Source organism: Pleurodeles waltl, chromosome 7, assembly GCF_031143425.1.
Source record: "Pleurodeles waltl isolate 20211129_DDA chromosome 7, aPleWal1.hap1.20221129, whole genome shotgun sequence".
Lineage (NCBI taxonomy): Eukaryota > Metazoa > Chordata > Amphibia > Caudata > Salamandridae > Pleurodeles > Pleurodeles waltl.
This window is the reverse complement of record NC_090446.1, coordinates 97,779,171-97,801,249: the sequence shown is the minus strand read 5'-3', so window position 1 is coordinate 97,801,249 and position 22,079 is coordinate 97,779,171. Positions and strand designations below refer to the sequence as shown.

Here is a 22,079-nt window from a genome sequence, read left to right as displayed (position 1 = left end):
CCAGCTACATGAGAAGATTATGCAGCCCTCGACCGGTTTGTGGGTTATGCATTGATGAGCAGTGAGTCTGCCGGGCCCCAGATTTGGTTTGCAAAGCAACCCAACCTCCGTCTCATTTTTGTCAAGGAAGCTGTCAAATACTGTATCCCGTGAAATGTCAGCCGATCATTCATGACGGTTGGGTGAATGGACAGGTTTGTGTCTTTGGTTGATTGGTCTTTTACCTTGGAGATGAACTTGTTATTAGAGCCACTTCCGGATGGCCAAGAACTAAAAACACCTTGTTTCAGACCATAAACCAGCAGCTGTACTTACTGTCTGCTTTTAATTTAGACCAATTAACTTGAATTAAATTGTCAATAAAACACTCTTCCTGGATTACTCCAGTTGCCTGTAATCCAGCCCAGTGCTGGCACTTTGCCCCTTTATAGGCACTGAGAGCCACCTACAGAACAGCTCTTCGACAGGTGCAAGCCTGAATACAACAGCCATCACTCTCATCTCACTTCAGGGATTGCTTAGAATAACGACCCCTGGCTGGCACCAGAGGACAGCGTCTCATTAGAGCTGCTATCACCTGAGTAGTCTTGCATACATCCTGGTTACTAGCCTACCTGTAGATTACAGGATTTCCTGTTTTTCCTGTGTTTACAACCCTGCTTAGTTTTTTTTCCTGCAAACTGGGAATATTTGCCTCCAGGGCTAATGTAGTCCATTGATATGACGGCTAATTTCAGACTTTGAGGAACTGTTTAATGCCACTGGAAATGGAACATTCTAATAGAAAGAACGGAGCGGCCAATTGAGTTCCTTTGGGATATTCCTTTTAGTAATGTGAGGGCATCGGACTAAGTCAGTGGAGCTTCTACAGGAGGAGCACTTTACCCCTGAAAGATTGGCATGCAGACTCGGCCCAGGAAGCAACCGCACAGAGAATGCTGTTACCCTAAGGTGCCCCCACTTGTGTGGATCGGAGCTGGAGAGAATGCATACAGTCTTTAAACTTTTATGGGGTTAAAAAAAACCTCTCATCAGCTCTTGTGAGGACCGCAATCTTCCACACATTCTAGGAAGTGCAGAAACATTTAAAGACAAATTTCCAGAACCCGAAACAAGGCTCTCCTGAAATGCACTGAGCTTGACTGCCATAGAGGGTTGTGAGATTCTGGAAGGAGGTTGGCCATTCTTCCAGAGGCCTGGAGAGATTCTGCCTCAGATGTTTGGTATCCACAAGTGGTGAAGAGGATCTATGCCTCTGAATCTCTTCCAGACCCTGGAACCATGCCTGCCTGACACTCAATCAAGAGGTCGGCACAGTCAGAAGGGAAGGTGGAAATAGAAAGGTCCTGGCTTCTACTCAATCATCTTCTTGGTCCCAAAGATGATATTAGATATTTGATAACGTTTTTGGGCACTGTCATACCTTCACAAATACTGCCTTTGAGTCCTGTGCGCTTGTGTTCACAGAGATCTTTGTCTAATGGGTTGCATCCCTTCATCTTCAGGGACAGCAAGTATACCGGTGACTGGCTCCTTCCTGCCTCATCAATTTAAGGGACATTGAAAGCTCTGGAAACATTGACCAGTTGCGTAACACCCTCATAGTGTTCTTCTGAACCCCAGGAAATGCCAGGCGATGCAGTTGCAAGATCAGACCTTTATTGGGGCACGAAGACGAGCATGACTAAGAGTAATGCCAATTACTAATAAGTAATCTGGATTGGGTGGGATTGTGAGTGCCCACAAATTAACATCTGCATCATCCACCTCTCACAAATGTGTCCCCATCCTGTACCTGGTGGCAGACTTACTCTGTTATTGTGCTCCTAAATTACTTGGGTATCTCTAAAACCTTCTATGGATCGGGCCCTGTGTTCAGTACTCCCTGAAGCACTGATGTCTTACTTACCAAAAGTGATGCTTTCTCTGCTCTACAGCAAAACGTCCCCAGTAGGTCATCAATGTTTAAAGAAAGAACCCCACTATTGCACGAAAGGGTGTGCACAGACCGGTCATACGTCAAGTATCCACTACACTTCATTAGTGCTTGGTGAAATAACACCACTATTGTATGACAGGAGTGCAACAGACCCACACCCCAGTCCAGTTTTCACAGGCTTCATAACTACTTAGGAAAAAAGCCCCACTAATGTATGAAAGGGTGTGCAGACCAGCACTCAGTCACCGTCGCCCATGTCAAGTCTTCACCATGTTTCATCACTGCTTAGTGAAAGAACTTCACTATTGTACAAGCGGGGCACAACAAACCACCCGCTCATCCACTGAGATAACAATGGTCACTAAACGCTAAGCCCAACTGTCATGCACCATGGAGCACCCTTTTTACAAACAGCATCTACGCCATGCAAATGCTCTGCAGTGTTGAGAAGCTGTATTATCTATCGGGCCAGTATCTGTGCTCCTAATGGTGCAAACACTGTTAGGTTTGGGTGTTAGACCTTCCAAAGGTGCAGCAGCCCTGCTTTAGAGCGAGTCCACAGCACTGAACAGAAGTGGAGCTTTGCAGAAATGATGCAGCGCTGTAAATGGACCAGTATCCGTTCTGCCAACAGAACCACAGAGCTTCCGGCGGTGCAGGGCCAGGCAGCTCTGGTCTGCGATCAGTAGGCCGGTACCAGTACATTCTGGCAGAGTTGCACTGCCAATTTTCGACGTAAACAGCTTTCTGTATGCATGATCACACAATTAATCGCACAGGAATTAACTTCAAAAATAAATCTTTGGCGAGGCCAAACTTTTGGGTGCCACCAATGGGGACCTTGCAAATTACAACAGGGCATCATTTTTTAAAGGTGAGGACAGGATAAACCGGGTTATCACCCACCCCATGAACAGGACCGGTGGTAGTCTGGGCAACAAATGTACATCAAACCAGGCGGTCCAACATTGGTCCACAGATGGTAGGTCTAAATCAGACTTTCAGGTTACCACATTGAATATGTTTACATACGATTAATCTAAATTGAAGTACTTTACGTAGTCGGTGGTCATCATATAAATCTTGAATGGATCTGGCCCTAATGAACCAGTATTGGATGCCCCTTCATTAAACAACACTTGTTTTGTTAGCGATTGTATGTGGCTTCCTGATCACTCCTGAGATAGAGGGAATCTGATACACGTACCAAAAGGCACTTTTCCAAAAATATTTTTTTTTTTTCATTTTCTGCTTTTTTTCCCTTGTTTCTTTTTAGTTTTTTTCCTCTTTTTTTCTTACAAACAGTGCTTTCTTTTCTAAGAAAAGTTCAAGTTAAGACAAGAGTGGCCACCACTCTTTTTAAGTTGTAATGCAGATGAAACAAGCGGGGTTCCCTGCTGGTGATAACAAAATAAAATACGACAAAAATGGTAAAAAGAAAAACTGAAAAAAAAAATTTGAAAAGGCAGCAGAGACGAGAAGCATTCATGCCAAGCAGCTCAATGCGCTAAGAGGGAAATTCAAAAGAAAAGGGGAAAATCAATCTACTCGGCGAATCTGAACACCACTAAAAATAATACAGTCAGCAGGCCGCTGGCACTTTGTACAAGTCTCTTATCCTGTTGCTCCTGTTTGGTCAGGTTGGTGGCGCTACTTGAGGTGCACTAGTCAGTGGTTTGCTAGTCAGCATCACCTCCCCCATACATGTCCGCCAGTTTCTTAAATCGGGGTCCCCACTCGTTCAGGAAGTCGTAGTCCTGGTCGCCGGAGCTGGACGAGTTGAGGGAACTCACAGACCCTGCGGTGGAGCCGCTCCCTTCATAGTCGAAGACCAGCAGCGAGTCGTAGGGAGGCGCCGTTGGGTCATTATCCGCTGCCCTCAGCCCCTGTTTGTGGTAATAAAGACATAGCATTAGCAGAAGACAGTACTTGAAATGGAAATATAGAAGTGCTGGTATTCACTATCCATGAGTGTCTGTTTCTTGCTGAAAAGTGCCAGTACTCTTTCATTGAGGGTACTGCAGGTACTCTCTAATTTTTTATTTTTTATTTTTTTTAAGTGCCGGCAACTGAGTATCTTTCAGTATCTGCTCACTTGAAGTACTGGCTTAAAAGAACGTTAAGGCATCATAGTCTGCGACATGCAAGACATTACTCACAGATCTCGGATTATGCTGGGCAAACATTTTTGCCAAATACAAAAAAAGACCCAAGCTATAATTTTTTTCAAAATTCGAGTGCACCGTAAATTATGGGTAAAAACACCCGTGCCCAAAACTGCTTCTTGGAATGACTAGGAAAGGGAGTATTCCACGCATAACAATGACAATCTCCACACCTACAGTAGTATTTGTAGCAAAAATTAGTAGTTATTAAATGGCGTTTTTAATTTTTTTTTAATTTTTTTACAATTGGAACTTTTTTTTTTTAGCTTTCTGCAGCCTTTTCATAATCATGTCAATTTCCATTCCATGTAAACAAAATATACACGTGACAATTTATTGTATTTTTCAAACATGGTTACTTTTATCCAATTTTTGTCATCAAAAGTCAAATTCATGCACTGCAACCTTGGATGAGTAAAACATAGAACAACTATTAGTCATTCACTGTCAATTTCTCTCACAATCTCGTTAGATCATTGCTAACTCATTTCTTCAAAGAGTACTGGGAAGAATGAGTCTTTTGATAATCTATCACAACATTAAATTATTTTTTTATACATTTTATTCTCTGCTTTGATATATATTTTAGCTTTGGTAAATATAACACAGGCTTCCTCAGAACCTCTTCTTCATGGAGATGTGGATAATTCCCCAAAATGTACTCCGATGGCAGGTGAATTCTGCTGTAAGGTAAACACTTTCCAGATCCTCAATATTAATTTGAAGGTTGGAATATTATTCACAAGTTTAAACATTTAATTTTTTTGGCATGAAAGGGATAATTACTGAGTTTCTTTTATGAATGATTTTGTTACTGTTGACTTGTTTTATCATTCTTTAACCCACAAGTGAATTATGGGGCATTATCTTGTAATTACTACCCTTCCATTGATTGCAGTCACCTACCATCCCCCAGGAGAAACATACATGGGGCATACTTTGGGCCTGTTTTAAATAAAGTGCCCTGCACCCAGTGTGTGTGTGTAGCCGTTGCCACTAGGTAGTTATAGTTAGGACCTATTTCTATAGATAAAGCTTTTTTTGTTTTGATAACTTTGATACCATTTGAATCTTCACAAAATTCTCAAAACTTACACTTTGCTATCTTCAACTTCTGTTTTGAAAGTTTTGGGGTGATCTGTCTAGTGGGAGCTAAGAAAAAAGGGGGTTCCAAAACACGTTTAACCCATTCATTTTTTCATAGGACCTATAGACACGCCTACAGCCCGAACCACTGAATGGAGTTACACCAAATTTGAAATAAAGCTAAATTCTGTTCCACAGATCACGCTTTTGCGATTTGGTACGAATCCGTTCGGTAGTTTCAGAGAAATTTACGGCCAAAAGTATAGATATACATGGATGCGGATCCTTTGCGGATCCAGCTGTCCCTGTGCTGATATCTGATTGGCTGCCAACACTTCAGCAAGGAAGTGTTGGCAGCCATCTTTGGACTCTGCTTCAGTCGAGTCCAAGAAAAAAAGACAAAAAAAAAGAAAAGGGGCCAGGGCAGAGTCCCCCTGATCCCTTGGCCCTGGTTCTGAGGTCCCTGAGGGACACGACCAGGGCTAAAAAGCATTTTTTTATTTAAAAACATCGGAAAAATCAGCAGATGGATCAGCAGATTTTTCTGATATTTCGAAAAAAAAAGCGGTCTCCAGCGCTTTCTTTTTTATTTGCCCCAGGTGGACCAGGTCCCGGGGGCATCATAGAGGAGGCGGGGTACTGAGGGTCCCCCTACTTGGGCTTTAATAAGCCCCAGGAACCGCCACCTCCCTGGGGCTAATGTTCAAATCAGAGCGGGGGCTGCGCCCCTCCCCCCCCGGGGGAAAAAAATATTTTTCAGCAAGTGGGGGAGGAGCCCCGGGACTACCACTTCCACGGGTCTATCAATTTAATTAATGCGGGGGGCCTGTACCCCATGCACCGGGGACCACTACCCTTGGGGCAATTTTTTTGTTGTTGAAATAAAGGGGGTCCCTATGGGACTGCTGCGTTCCGGGGACCACTACCAAAACCCCCAGAGCTCATTTCTTGTTGGAAGGGGCAACGCGGCCCTCCTCATGGAGCCCCTGATGACTCTGGGGACCGCCACCCCCTAGGGCCGGCTCCTGCTATGTCCCGGGCTGCTCACCCTAGGGACATAGCTGTTTGCTGTGGCTTGGCTGCAGCTTAGCCACAGCAAACACTCTGCTGTTTGACAGCAGCACCTTTAAAGCAGGTCCCGCTGTCAAACGGCAGAGCTTTCATCTCTGTCCCCTCACATGTGCAGGGGGCAGAGATGAAATGCTTCAGCAAGCACAGAGCTCTTGGCAAAGCAGCTCAGTGCTTGCTGAAGCAATGGCACTGCAGTGGAATAAGGGCATTTTGTTATTAAATAAATAAATAAAATATGTAGGGACTGCGAGGGAGCCCTTGGGGGCTCCCTCGTGGTCCCAGAAAGCCTATAAAGGGCTAAAAAATAATGTAAAAACAAAACCCCCAGAGTTCAGTGTGAAAGTCCAGGCCTTCACACTGACCTTTTGGGGTTCGAGTTCAGCTGGACTCATTACCATTTAAAAAACAAAATATATATATATGTGTATATATATATATATATATATATATATATATATATATATATATATATATATATATATATATATATATATATATATATATATAAATATTGGATAGAAATATCTCATTCTAAGTATACCAGACATCAAAGCCTAAATAACTTTCTCTTTCCCTCCCACCTTCTTTCTTTGTCTCTCTTTCAGTCAATTCTTCCACTCACACACCCACTCAGACCATCATGCACTCACTCAGAACCCCAGTCAAACCCTCACGCACCCACTCAGATAGCTAGGCATCCCCTCATACACACACACTCAGAATGTTACACACCCACTCACAGACCGCGCACACACCAACGCACCCACTAAAGCACTGATGAATGCACTCTCACACCCAGACAGACAATCTGACAGCTTCTCTCACCCCCAGATACGCCCTCTCGCACCTATTCTCACACTCATAGAGGCTGCGGACAACTCCCGTCACGCACGGCTAAAGGGCAATGTGCAGGATGAGGTTGGGTGGTTGGGAAGATTGACTGAAGGGTCTGGGTGCAGGCCAGGTCTTGCGGGCAACCTTGAATGCCGTGCACGTTGTAAATTTGGGTGGTTACAGGAAGTTGGCCACAGGGCCTGGCCGTGGCCAACCTTCACACCGCACGGCCAAATGCCATTCGCAGCAGGGGTTGGATTAACGTATACTAATGAGAATTACTAAATTAAAAAAAAAGAAATTTACTGAAAAAAACAAAGGTTACAGTTAGGAAATAGAATTTAAAAAAACATACTGAAAAAAACAACGGTTACAAGGACGTTATAGATAGGCTCACTTTTTAAAAGTACAAAACCTTAGAAATTTGCCAGTTATAGTTAGTTATCTCAAGTAACTATAACTCGTGCCTTAAGGTAACTATAACTCATGCCCTCGCCATGCACAGTTTGTCAAATGTTTTACTGCAAATAGTACATTAATATTATCAATGATGTTATCAAAGATGTCATGAGTAGCATAATTTGTAGACAATTAGCAGTGCGTGGCGAGGGTTTGAGAGTGTGTGTGTGTGTGTGTGTATATGTGTATATATATATATATTTATTTATTTTATTTTTTTCTTTCTTTTTTTCCACTGAAAAAAACAAATGGCACAGGGACGTTATAGTTAGGTTCTGAATTTACTCGTACAAAACCATGGAAATTCAGTACTTATAGTTCAGAATCCAACTATAACATCCCTGTAACCTCCGTTTTTATTCAGTGAATTTCAATTTTAATGTAAAGCAATTTTAATTACTATACGTTATTCCGACCCCTGCCGTGCACGGTGGGTTTTGGTCACAAGGCCTGGACTGCAGCCAGGCCTTGCAGCTAAGTCCTTATAACCAACCAACCTCACGCCACGCACATCCTTTGGCAGTGGGCAGTGCAGGTAGGCCACAGGGCCTGTCTCTGAGTGGGTGCATGAGTGTTTGAGTGGGTCTGAAAGTGGGTGTCTGAGCCTGAGTAAGTGTGAGCGGGTGCATGAGTGTCTGAGTGGGTGTGTGAGTGGACGCATGAGTCTGAGTGCATGTATAAGTGAATGAATTAGTGTATGAATGAGTCTGTGTTTTTTCTTTAAAATTTGTACATATTCGCGAAAATTCGCAAACATCACGCACGATGATGCAAAATTATTTTAAATCTATAATGTGCAACTAAAACACACCTATATCAGACCCGTGGGGTCATGATACCTTCACCCTGACCCCTTATGCCACTTACAATTTGGATTTTCACCCCCCTTGACCATGTCCTGTGAAATAAAATGGCGGCCGCAACTTTGTAGTCAAGTTACGGTCAGCCAATTGCAATGCTTTTTCTGCACGCATATTCGTGAACAATTTGCGAATTTCTTGAATTATGCGCAAAATATTTGTGGCCAGAGATATACAAATGTATTTTCCCATTACTGTGTCAAAAACTATTGAACAGATTCTCACCAAACTAGCAAAAGCGTAATCTGCGTACCAACAGCTAGCTTTCTGCCAAATTTGGTGTAATTCCGTCGAATGGTTTGGCCCGTAGTCGGGTCTAAAGAATCATATGGATTTAACATGGGAAATGCAACATTTTTTTAGCCCTCTTTTTATTTGCCTCGGCTTGACAGATCACCCTGACATTTTCCATGAGCAACAAAAATCATCGCAACACTTTTATTTTATTTTGGAACATTCCGTGAACGTTTGTCAAACAGTGCCAAAGAAATAGGCAAGTCAAAAAAGCTTTTTCTATAGAAATATAGTCCTAAATATAACTTCCTAGTGGCGACTGCCACTAGGTGATATATATATATGATAGATCATCCCGAAACTTTCAAGACAAAAGCTCAACTGAGCAAATTATAAGTTTGGAAAATGTCATGAAGATTCATCAAGCGGAGCCTATGTTGTGGGCAAAACAGGGCCTGACTATAACTACCTAGTGGCATGGTGCAGAAGTCACAGATATACACAATCACAGATATATGTATATTGCCGTTGTGTGAGGAAGAATGCTGTAGCGGCCACAGATATAAGTATGCTGCCCCTGTGTGAGAAGGCACGGTGCGGCTGCCAGAGATATATGTATAATGTCCCTATGTGAGAGGGCAAACTGAAGTTGCCACAGATATATGTACATTGCCCTTGTGTGAGAGGGTAAGGTGTGGCGGCCACAGATATATGTATACTGCCCCTGTGTGAGAGGGCAGGAAGTGGGAGTCCTAGACATACATATATACTGCTCCTTTGTGAGAGGGCAGGGTGCGGAAGCCACAGATATATGTATATTGGCCCTGTGTGAGAGGTGAGAGGGCACTGTGCAGAGGCTATATATATATATATATATATATATATATATATATATATATATATATATATATATGCTGCCCATGTGTGAGGGTACAGTGCAGCGGCCAGAGGGCTATGTATATTGCCCCTGTGTGAGACGGCACAGTGCAGCAGCCACAGACATATGCACATTGCCCCGTGTCAGAGGGCACAGTGCAGCAGCCTCCATATATGTATACTGCCCCTGTGTGATAGGGCACAGTGCAGCAGCCACGGATATATGTATACTGCCCCTGTGTGATAGGGCACAGTGCGGCAGCCACAGATATATGTATACTGCCCCTGTGTGATAGGGCACAGTGCGGCAGCCACAGAAACATGTACACTGCCCCTGGGTGAGGTGCACGGTGCATTGGACACAGATATATGTATACTGCTCCTGTGTATGAGAGGGCACAGTGCAGCCGTCACAGACATATACTGCTCACGTGTAAGCAGGTGCACATCAAGGGTCACAGACAAGCCTAGTGCACAGACATACATGGACTTGGGTATAAGAAGGCACAAGGCAGGGTCTCCTATGTAGGTGTCATTGTTTTGTACTGTGCAGTTATCCATGACAAACATCCTGCACGTAAGTAAGATAGCACGGTGAAGGTAATCAGAGGCACATACAGCCGTCCTGTGTAAGAGGGCACAGCGCAGAGACTCACAGACGCATATACGTCATCTGCATAAGATGACATGGTGGCGAGCAGGAGGGAGAGTTGTCAGAGACCCATATCCTGCTCATGTGATACAAGCATTGCTCCTGTGTCAAAGGGCTCAGTTTAAGGATCACAGACACACATATCCAGCTCAAAGGCCCACATATACTGCCCACGTGTAAGAGGGAGCCATTCAGAGAGGCCAGGAACATATATAGCTCTGGTGTACTAGGGCATAGTGCTGGGGGTACAGATACACAAGTTTCAACAAATGCTGAGGAGGTTGTCAAAGTGGCTAGATGCACAGATGCAAATGTGCAGCTTGTTAAGAGTATGATTCCAGGCACCGAATACTTGCTCTTTTTATGAGAATACTGTGTTGGGAGCACAGGCACATTTCAATGCTTCACAAGGTACCACTATTCCTGAGTCACTGACTTGCATGGGCTGCTCATTTGTAAGAAAAGATGGTCCTAGGGTCTCAGACGAAAATATGCAGCTGTGACAATAAAGGACATGGTGCAATTTATTGCACACACAATAATAAATAGTTTTTTAGGTTGAGCGTAAGCATACAACCTCTTGTACACTTATAAGTATAAAAGTATACTTGTTGTCCTAAAGTGATTTTTATTTGTTGGTTCCAGTGTCCTTTAAAAATCATACTCGCTAGTGGTCAGTTCTGTCTCTTTGTCCCTCCTTTTTCTCTTTCAGAGCAGGGACCAATTACTGTATAATTCCACTTTGTTTCTTTATCTGTTGCTTTGACAGACTTCTTTATTTGTTGGTCTTGTTACAGTGTGGGTGTTTCTTGCTGATAGCTGCTTGCATTTATTTTTCAGTATTATTCCCTCTTACCTCCTCCCATGTTGCTGACATTTTTCTTTAATTAGTATTAATTGTTATTTTGTGCACACGCCCTATTGTTATACTTTTTTGTTAACATCAGTGCAGCATCTGATTCATGGCTGCCGCGCTTTATCTTTAATCATGGCTGCCCCTTCGGGAGGGCATATGACTTTTGTTCTGCCCGGCATGCTCTCCAGGCATTACTAAATAAGTGCGCAAGGCTGATCAGGTGCATTCCTTCTGTGCTGCTTGTTTATTTTATTAGTAACTATGCATGATCCTGCACTTTATCTTTAAGTTTGGCGGCCATGCCTATATATTTTTTTTCTGCACGACATGGCTCGCTCACCTCCAGTTCACTCAACGCTGCACCAGTTTTATGAGCGTCATGCCTTATCTACATGTTTTTGCTTTAATTAGAGCTAGTTTTCGGGAAAATGGCAGCCACTACTTCCAAGGCTTTTGCGGCGCGGCTTCACGCCATCCATGCTTGTTTTATTTACTTTCGTTATAAGGATTCTGAATTAGATGTTGTTTTTAGGCCACGCGCAAGTGCTCTGGCCTGTTGTAATCTATCTGTTGGTTTTTAACCACGCCCATCACTTTCATCGTTCGTGGGCTTTCCTTTCAAAAATCCTTTGTTATCATGGCTAAATGCTTTGTTTGTCTCTTCCTTTGGCGGATTTGTTACTGCCTTGGACACCGACCCTGCTCATGGCGGCCGTGCCACTTTGAATTGGGTTGCTTATGTCCACTGCTCTACTTTTCATTTTTAATTTACATGGCAGTTAGGAATTTACAACACTAAGAGTTCTAACTTAAGCAAACGCGTGATCCATTGCATTGCAAATGCTTATTTAACAGCGCTTCATACTGAACTTCCAAGTGCTGCAAATACGATGTTACCATTATCTAAAATGTGGTACTCGATTCACTGGCCTTGAAAGGATAAGAAGTTGGGGCTTCCTTACCAGGATTCAAACTCATGGCCATCAGATCACTGAATGTATCAAGAGTGAGCAACCAACTCCCTGGGCAATACATGAGCAGGTCCACTTTAAGAAGGATTTGCACAAAGTCACTAATACACGTACAGCTCCAATGTAGAAAGCATACGCTGAAGACTTAAAATCATATAGTGTAACATGGACTAGGGTCTGTCTCCACTGAAAGGGATGCTGCTGGACTTTAGGCGCTCCAGGTCCCTCCGGGTGTCAGACCCGGTAGTATTTAAAAAGGTAGATTGAAACAGGTGCCTAACATGCCCTATATTTATGTCCTTAACTATAATGAAGAAAAAAAAACGCTGAATAACTTTCGAACAGTGAATGTAAAACATGTTTAGGTAATCCATGTCAGTGATTTGGCTTCCGTTTATATTTCACGTTTTTCTTAATATATAATTCCCTAGGAGGGTTAGCTATTTCTAGGATATTTCTTTTTTTCGTTTTACACTTGTATAGTGCATACTTTTAACTGAGTCACCTATATGTGTTTACCACGGGCCACGACTGAGCACTCTGAAGCTGAGGCTGAAAGTAGCATGAGATTCTCACAGTGTATGTCAGAGGGTCAGAATGGTGTTCGGAAGAGATGGTCATCCAGTCCTTGGCCTCTCTGCAGAGCGCAAAGAGCAGTGGTCACTTATTTAAGTTGCAACTGTGCCAGTGTTTGTGAAAGAAACTTCTAATTGTGAAAATATTGACAAGGTGAAAGTAAAAGGAAGGCAGTGCTTACAGGTGAGTGTGTATTTTGTGTGTTTTGGCATGAGGAAGTGAAGCAGATGGGAGGACGTGCAATCCAAAGACAGTGCAAAGATGACGTGCAGTCAGGAGACAGCGCAAAGATGACGCGCAGTCAGGAGACAGCGCAAAGATGACGCGCAGTCAGGAGACAGCGCAAAGATGACGCGCAGTCAGGAGACAGCGCAAAGATGACGCGCAGTCAGGAGACAGCGCAAAGATGACGCGCAGTCAGGAGACAGCGCAAAGATGACGCGCAGTCAGGAGACAGCGCAAAGATGACACGCAGTCAGGAGACAGCGCAAAGACGACGCGCAGTCAGGAGACAGCGCAAAGACGACGCGCAGTCAGGAGACAGCGCAAAGACGACTCGCAGTCAGGAGACAGCGCAAAGACGACGTGCAGTCAGGCAGTCAGGAGACAGCGCAAAGATGACGTGCAGTCAGGAGACAGCGCAAAGATGACGTGCAGTCAGGAGACAGCGCAAAGATGGCGTGCAGTCAGGAGACAGCGCAAAGATGACGTGCAGTCAGGAGACAGCGCAAAGATGACGTGCAGTCAGGAGACAGCGCAAAGACGACGTGCAGTCAGGAGACAGCGCAAAGACGACGTGCAGTCAGGAGACAGCGCAAAGACGACGTGCAGTCAGGAGACAGCGCAAAGACGTCGTGCAGTCAGGAGACAGCGCAAAGACGTCGTGCAGTCAGGAGACAGCGCAAAGACGACGCGCAGTCAGGAGACAGCGCAAAGACGACTCGCAGTCAGGAGACAGCGCAAAGACGACTCGCAGTCAGGAGACAGCGCAAAGACGACGTGCAGTCAGGCAGTCAGGAGACAGCGCAAAGATGACGTGCAGTCAGGAGACAGCGCAAAGATGACGTGCAGTCAGGAGACAGCGCAAAGATGACGTGCAGTCAGGAGACAGCGCAAAGATGACGTGCAGTCAGGAGACAGCGCAAAGACGACGTGCAGTCAGGCAGTCAGGAGACAGCGCAAAGATGACGTGCAGTCAGGAGACAGCGCAAAGATGACGTGCAGTCAGGAGACAGCGCAAAGATGACGTGCAGTCAGGAGACAGCGCAAAGATGGCGTGCAGTCAGGAGACAGCGCAAAGATGACGTGCAGTCAGGAGACAGCGCAAAGATGACGTGCAGTCAGGAGACAGCGCAAAGACGACGTGCAGTCAGGAGACAGCGCAAAGACGACGTGCAGTCAGGAGACAGCGCAAAGACGACGTGCAGTCAGGAGACAGCGCAAAGACGTCGTGCAGTCAGGAGACAGCGCAAAGACGTCGTGCAGTCAGGAGACAGCGCAAAGACGACGCGCAGTCAGGAGACAGCGCAAAGACGACGCGCAGTCAGGAGACAGCGCAAAGACGACTCGCAGTCAGGAGACAGCGCAAAGACGACTCGCAGTCAGGAGACAGCGCAAAGACGACGTGCAGTCAGGCAGTCAGGAGACAGCGCAAAGATGACGTGCAGTCAGGAGACAGCGCAAAGATGACGTGCAGTCAGGAGACAGCGCAAAGATGACGTGCAGTCAGGAGACAGCGCAAAGATGGCGTGCAGTCAGGAGACAGCGCAAAGATGACGTGCAGTCAGGAGACAGCGCAAAGATGACGTGCAGTCAGGAGACAGCGCAAAGACGACGTGCAGTCAGGAGACAGCGCAAAGACGACGTGCAGTCAGGAGACAGCGCAAAGACGACGTGCAGTCAGGAGACAGCGCAAAGACGACGTGCAGTCAGGAGACAGCGCAAAGACGTCGTGCAGTCAGGAGACAGCGCAAAGACGACGTGCAGTCAGGAGACAGTGCAAAGACGACACGCAGTCAGACAGCGCAAAGGTGACGTGCAGTCAGGAGACAGTGAAAAGATGAGGCGCAGTCAGGAGACAGTGAAAAGATGAGGCGCAGTCAGGAGACAGTGAAAAGATGACGCGCAGTCAGGAGACAGTGAAAAGATGACGTGCAGTTAAGAGACAGTGAAAAGATGACGTGCAGTTAAGAGACAACGCAAAGTTGTTGCTGAACAGGAAAGATGAGATGAGGTATGCAGCTGGAGGAGATGTGGAGAGAAAAACAGCGTACACGTCTTACACAGAGTGAACATAACCCTTTCCAGAGACCTCAGTAATGTTTGATCCAGTCCCACAATTGCAGAACTGAATAATTTTTTTAAGGAATTATTTAAAAAAAAAAATCATGGTTGTTAGTCATTTACCTCAAACAGCCATTCATAAGCCAATATCCCTGGCTGGTTTTAGGCGTATGTCAGTTGTTGACCTGTATCTAGATGCAACAACAGAAGGCAAGCGAGGAAGCGAAATATTGGTTGGGGTAGCACACTATGGGAATCAAAGAACTGTATTTTACATCTTTAAGTCTTGTTTTTAATTAGATAAACAACGTCTCTTTTAGAGATCACCTACTTTTAGCATCCCACTTAGAGCTCTGGGCGCCATAGATCTGGAGTACTTGGACCTCAGATATGAAAAACACTGCCAGGGGATATCAAAGCATATTCACATTTGTTGCCTTTCGGTTAAAACATTCCTGTTCTGTAATTAATTCTTATGTTGAGGTGCATTATCTTTTCATGGGAGGAGGAGGAAATTATCAAGATAGAAAGCTGTTGTTTTGTATTAAGTGAGATGGGGTCTCGAACCAATTACATTTGCAGATTGCACTTTATACATAAATAAGAAGGTTTACAATGAGCCCTGCAGACAATGAGCTCCGCCAGCATCTTCGTTTGATCTCAACTGTCATTTTCGTCTTTTTCTGCCGCCCTTTTTCTGCCACCCTGCACAAAGCACTGCTGCAGATCTGAGGCTCACAACTGGAGGAATTATGATAATATAACCAATTTAACGTCTTTATATGCTCAGTTTATGCCCTGCCGAGCTAACAATTTACCTTTTTGCAGATCTAGTCTGAGCGCGCCCAATGGTTCAGTTTGTTAATAAATTCCTCTCAACTGCAGCCCGTTACCAAAGACTGCTGTGGGACCCCTCCTGAGTGTGTGTCTGAGGGCCCACCTCGCCCTACTTGGCATACCTCAGTAGAAAAGACTCACTAGGGTTTTAAGCAGAAAGAATTGTGAACCCCAGTCACTGACGGATTTTTCTGACGTACATGCGCAATCATCATTTGCCCCCCCACCTAAAGCACAAGAAGTTCGTCAACCTCCTTGACTTTTCATCTATGAAAATATTAATTCTTAGTATTGAACCTCACTCTGTATGTAATGTCAGTTTTTGGTCTATGTATCAGGTGGTTCTTGATATGAACCATGTATATACCCTCCCTCTTTTTTCCTTCCTTCTGCATAAAACAGTAACTATTTTGCTAACTTACTGTATTTTTTTCTTCGGATTATAGAGCATTGTTTGATTGCATTTTACTGTATTATAATAAACCTATATTTTCAAACTCAAAAAGAAAAGTCTCACTAGCCTACGTTGTTCATTAAGGCCACTACGGAAAAACCTCAAAACAAAATCCACCATGTTGCTAGGGGTGGCTCCTCCGCTAGGGTGGAGGAACATCGCCCTCCCTCTCAGGAGCAGGAGCTGCAAAACCTTTAGAGTAAAAACCTAATAAACTCAGTTTATTATGTTTTTACTATAAAAGTGGGTGGGCCACGGGCGTGATGGGGATGGAGGTTCAGTGCACAGCACTCCCCCTTAGTGCGCATGTATGTGTGGCAGGCTGTCTCGGGTCGGCCACACACACATGCGCACTGTGGTTTCTCCTGCCCGGCACTGTTTTGTGCGCAGGAGAGAGCAGGCACAGGCTCCCAGTCTGCCTGGGAGCACCCTGGCTGGGCGCTCCCAGCCAATCCTAGCGCTGCTCTGAGCAGCCTCAGGATTGGCCGCAGGGCAGGCTGGGAGCCTGTGCCTGCAGCGACAGAACAGAGCGGATGGAATGGTGGGGGAAAAAGATACATTTTATTTTCATTAATATCATTTCCCCCCCCCCACTCTCCCCGCAATGCCACTTTTTCCTCCTGCGAGCTGCACCTGCTTGTTTTACCAGGTAAACAAAACCCCTGATGGCATACTGCACTAATACAATCCTGTACCCTTTACCTTTTAATAAAGACCTACCTCATTAATAAAATCCCCAATGTCACCCGGGTGCGGGATGACTGGCCTCACTGGGTACTGCGGCTCTGTCGCGATAGGTCGTTCGTCGACGCGCCGGACACCATTAGCCTTGTTCAGCACATGATCCATCGTCTCTGGCTGCTGAAGCTGGCTCAGGTCATAGTCCTGTGGGAAACGACAGGAAGACAATAAAAGAACCGCTTTTCTTTGGTTAGCCAATGAAAACTTTGAACTAAGGGAAGGGTAAGCACGTGAAATTTCCAGCTAACATTTGCTTCCTGTTGGGGTCAGGAAAGAGCAGCGTGACAAACCGTCTAGGCACATTTAAGTATGACGCATCTCTTAACATTTAGTTTGCACACCAACACACACTTCAGCGTACACTTCCCTTGCACAATTCTGTATGACATTTACAATGTATAGGTCAGTGTGAAATGCTCACTATGTACCAATGGATGTCACTGGCTCCTGTTCACAATTCATTGTGCCAGGCCTCCTTTGAGTAGCTCTGAGTGACACACCTCCTGTGCGCAGATGGGTGAATGATCGAATGAAATGACTTATAAAGCGCAGCGGCTACTCAAGGGTGTCCCAACTCTAAGACCCAATAGAAAGAGGTAAAGTCTGACCATCAGAAAATGAGGATTAATTACTTTGAAAAAGCCATGGACTGTTGCTGGAAGGAGATATGATTAGTTTCCTTGAGTGCTTGCCAAAGTGCTTTCTTGAGAGTGGATTCCATGAAAGACCAAGACCTCCCGCCCTTTCTGATGGGCTTCACCTTGGGTATCACAGCTAAACATCTGTCCGATCACTGGCATCTCATACAGATGTATTTTTGAACTGCACAACTGTGGTGGCTCGGTCCTGGGTTGTAATATGTTTCATGAGCAAAGCACAGGGTTTGTAACCAAATCCTTTTTTTTTTTCAAAGGAAGCCAGTGACGTTTTTCCAGGTGAGTGTATACTGATGAGCACTTTGTCAAACCGAGAATCATTCTTGGTGCAGCACTTTGAATAATCGGGAGCTGCTGCAAATGATACTGTGGAAGGCACTGATAGAGGACATTACCATAGTCCAATCTGGAAGTAATCAGAGCTTGGGATACAGTTTTCCAAGGAGTAGTAGAATGCAGAGGACATATTTTCATACAGCATGCATAAGGTTAACACACAGGTCGACCCAACTTTAATAATTTGGACCGAAAAAGGCTGCGGATGTGGACCATGGTGTGTGCTTACTGACCAGCATTACCTCAGTTTATTTTTCACTTCTTACATTTTTAAGCAATGTTGCTGAATCCAGTCAGCTATCTCAACCCTGCAGGTTGTGATTTCTTTCCTTGCAGCCTCTTCTGTCTGGGATCGGTACACCACTATTTTTGTCATCCGCATATGACATCTAACGCTGCCCACGTGCTCTTGCTGCAATCGCTAATGGAGCCATATTCCTTGCGGCACCACACTGCAGATGGAACGGGGGTATGACTCCTAGGGGGGGCATGCTACACATTGTACTCTATTTTGAAGAAAGGATTTAAGCTTTTCTAAAGCGGCTTCTACAAATCCAAAACCCAGTAGTATGTCGAGAAGTGCAGCATGGAAAACTGTGTCAAAAGCGGCAGAGAGATCCAACAAGACCAAGGCGGTAGCTGCTCCCTAGTCTAGGACTTCTCTGAGCCCATTAGCACATGCTAGTAATGCTAACTCAGTACCATGAAGTCGTTTAAATCCAGACTGAGTTGAGTAGAGGAGGAAACGGTCTTCAAAATGTTTGGAGAGTTGCATATTAACCATTTTTTCCAAGATCTTGGGTGGCAATCATACTAAGGGAATTATGATGGTTATATAGATCGGTCAGATCGGTTTCTTTAGCAGCGGTACAATAATCGCCTTCGTCTAACTAAGAGGTACAATCCCGGGTGTAAGAGATGCATTACAAATACTGGTAAGTACTGGTGCTACATTTTGTATCATAGATTTAAGAATGACTGGAGGACATGGCTCTTGAGGGAAACCATATTTTGTTTCTATCAGAAGCTTCTTCATTTTAGATCTAATTAGGAAAGAAAATTCCTTGAGTCTCCCTATTGTTCAAGATGGATTTGGGAGAGTTACTCTCATTCTGACCACCATCCTTATTCTGGAGAAAGGACTTACAGATATTTTCAGTTTTTCCAGCTTCCAGATGAGTTAACCTGTTAACAATAGAAAATAAACCCTTGAGTAGGATTTCTTGAGTTAGAAATACAGTGGCTGAAATATTCAGCTTTAGCTGCTTTAATCTGAGATTTAAATCTTTGAATTGCCTCTATGTTGCTGTGTTTATCTTCTTCCCTGTAGCTAACCTCCATTTACTTTCTAATTTGTTACACAGTTTTCTAGTATCTCTAAGAGTGTGGAAATCCTAAATGTGATAGGCGAGTTCTTCTAGGCTTATTATTATGATTTGTTGTGATCATGTTAAGGGCATTAGTAATCCAGTTATCCTGAGCCGATATCACCGCTGGTAGCGCCCGATGCAACAATCATTTTTGGCACCCCCCAGGACTGCCTCTATGGATTCCCTCACTATCACCTTCTAAAGTGCCCCTCTTCCCTCTATGGCCCCTCTCGCATTTAATTTGTTTTAAAGTGCTGACTTTACTAATAAGAATGTATATCTACCAAAATGAAGCCTTTTTTAGCAACGTTAGGACTGGGAGAAAAAATGCAACATCATAACCTATATTATGCAGTTTGCATGTAGCTCTTTCATGCCATTTCATAAACCGCTCTGCTATATTAGGATTGTGACTTATAAACTGCTGAAACAAAAGAATCTCTATGACAAAAACTGTAATCTACTGAGCTATGTGCATCAAGATCTGGTATCTGCATGGTACATGGTTCCTTCCAACAGGCATATTAATGCTCTGTGCTATTTTATGATGAGTGAAGCCGCCACTAGTCAAAAGATCTCCTTCCAGCAGGAACACTAATCACTAGAATTATCTTGACATTTGCCTTGCTGCCTGAAAACTGCTGGACCAAAAGGAACCCTGCAGCAGGTGCATATTTATACTTTCTGATGCAAAACTGCGCTAATGCAGTTTTGCGTCAAAATCCTTAGCGCCTGTTAGTGCCATTCCATAGCAGCAGCTGGGCGCCATTTCTATGGAAAGGCGCATGCAAGCGTTAATGAATGGCTAGCGTCTAAGAAAATGACGATACCCGGGGGCAGGAGTGGCGGTAGGGACAAAGGCTAAGCATCATTATTTGGATCCGACTCCTCTGTGCGCGTCATTTCTGGGCCACAGGATAGATATGGTGCTAGGGGTTTAGCGTAATTTTGTGGACGGGAACGCCTACCTTGCATCTAATTAGTGCAAGGTAGTTTGCGCATCCACAACATGACTCTAACTCCAATATTTTGATTCTAGACAGGCCTAGTGTCAAAATAAATGACGCTAAAAGAGCGCAAACCAAGTATTAAAAAAAAAACTAAGTTGTTTCTAAACACAGCCCTGAGCTTGTTTTGTTTTGTGAGGAGCTGAAGTTTGTAATCAAGCTTGTTTATATATTGGCACATTGTACGTTTGACTGTTTGTAAAGCAGACTTTGGTTCCAAGACTGAGAGTTTTAAAAATGCATTGTTTTTTATTTGACACAGCTTGATTGTCCATCGCACATTTCTTTTTGCGAGGAACTGAAACTTGCTGTCCGGACAGCACTTTTTAGAGAGGTGGAAGAATTCAAATGTATAGTACAAAACTTCCATTTGAGTTTCGGGCTCACTTCACCATATGGGGATTTAAGAAAGTTGGAAGTGTTTAGGGACTTGCCAGATTGTTAATGCTCGCAATAAGATCTTTGACATTAAACAGCCAGCCAGGCTGCTACTTTCTTGCAAGTGTTTTGTTTCCGTCTTCCACTATGACGATTAAAACACCTGCTTTCGGCTTCCAGGGCCGCCTTCCGGATATTAAAAGTAGCGCCGGAATATTGCTTTCTTTTCAGTTTAGCGAAACCCTGCTTTAGTATGTTTGGTAAAATGGAGCCGTGTGAGGTAGAAGCGGGAGTGCAGTTTGTGTTCTTAAATAACAATATCTGCCCTCCAATCACTGCTCATTTCAGTAACTGTAAAAATGTAATGAGACCGTTTCGCCCCGTTTGTGATTTTTAAAATGATATACTGTGAACGTGGCACAAGGGCCTGGGAGCATTTGACGTAGGCGCTCGTTGCCTGCCATATAACCTCACTTTAAGACTGCGGAAGTAATTCATTAGCAGGCTGTTGAAATCCTGTTATTAAAGTTAAAAATGAACCCCTATTAAAGGATGCACACTGCTGTGATACTTAATAACTTTGAAACTCGTTTATTAATATTTTAAACCATGAGAATGTTTAGGGTGAGGCTCAGGGTTGTGCTTGGGATATTTGTTTTATTTATGGTCGCTTACAGTGGCGCCCGCTCTACAATCCAGCCGTGTCCCTCCGCGCTGGCGCAAGGTATGTGGGAAATTTGTCTGTTCGTAAAGCAGACTTTGGCTTCAAGAACGTGGGCGTTCAAAGACACGCCCGCTTTTATTAAATGCTACGGGCCCTTCTTACGCGTGATTGTTCGTCAGTGAAAACCTGATGTTTCCGGTGCATACAGCCGCTGGGAGAATCTAACATGGGAAACTTCAACATTAGCGTTTTATAATATTTAAAAAAAGTTTACATAGCAGCATAAACTACAAAGCAAAAACGAAATGGTGTTACATAGGTGAAACCAATTGGCTTTGCCACTGCTTGTTTAATATAGTGCGGGTGAGGGTATATTTGTATATAGTACCATACCCTCAACCCTTCCTGCCTATTCTATCTTTCCTGGTAATTGTATAATCTGGCGCTATCGCAGCCTCAGTAATAGGCCACGTGAATCTGTTAACCACGTTTCAGTCGGATACACCGAGATGGGATTAGTTGAATCAATCAGTTCATCTAATTCTAATCTGTGTTTAACAAGGAGCCAGTGTTAATATGATATCATTGTATATCTTGAACAGAATGTCTAGCTTTGATTTTAGTATATTTTCTTAAAAGGTTAGCTCGCTCTGGGTACTCATAAAACCACACCTTACACTGTGGAGAAGTGGCGCGGCCATGACCACGATATTTTATATCTGTCTTCCTCTTTTGTTGCCAGGTCAGAAGCTCTGTTTCTGGTACATGCAGCAC

General features: G+C 44.3%; 1 protein-coding gene across 2 annotated transcripts in view; it reads right to left on the bottom strand.

Moving 5' to 3' along the window:
* Positions 1-3,236: 3,236 nt before the first annotated feature.
* Positions 3,237-22,079, bottom strand: part of CDH4 (cadherin 4) — a 1,524,317-nt gene continuing 1,505,474 nt past the window's right edge. For both annotated transcript variants that reach the window (XM_069243136.1, XM_069243137.1), the window contains exons 15-16: positions 16,874-17,038; positions 3,237-3,825 (exon numbers count right to left, since the gene is read on the bottom strand). In XM_069243136.1, coding sequence (XP_069099237.1) covers positions 3,619-3,825; positions 16,874-17,038 — 372 coding nt within the window. In that variant the 3' untranslated portion in view covers positions 3,237-3,618. The remainder of the gene's footprint in view (positions 3,826-16,873; positions 17,039-22,079) is intronic.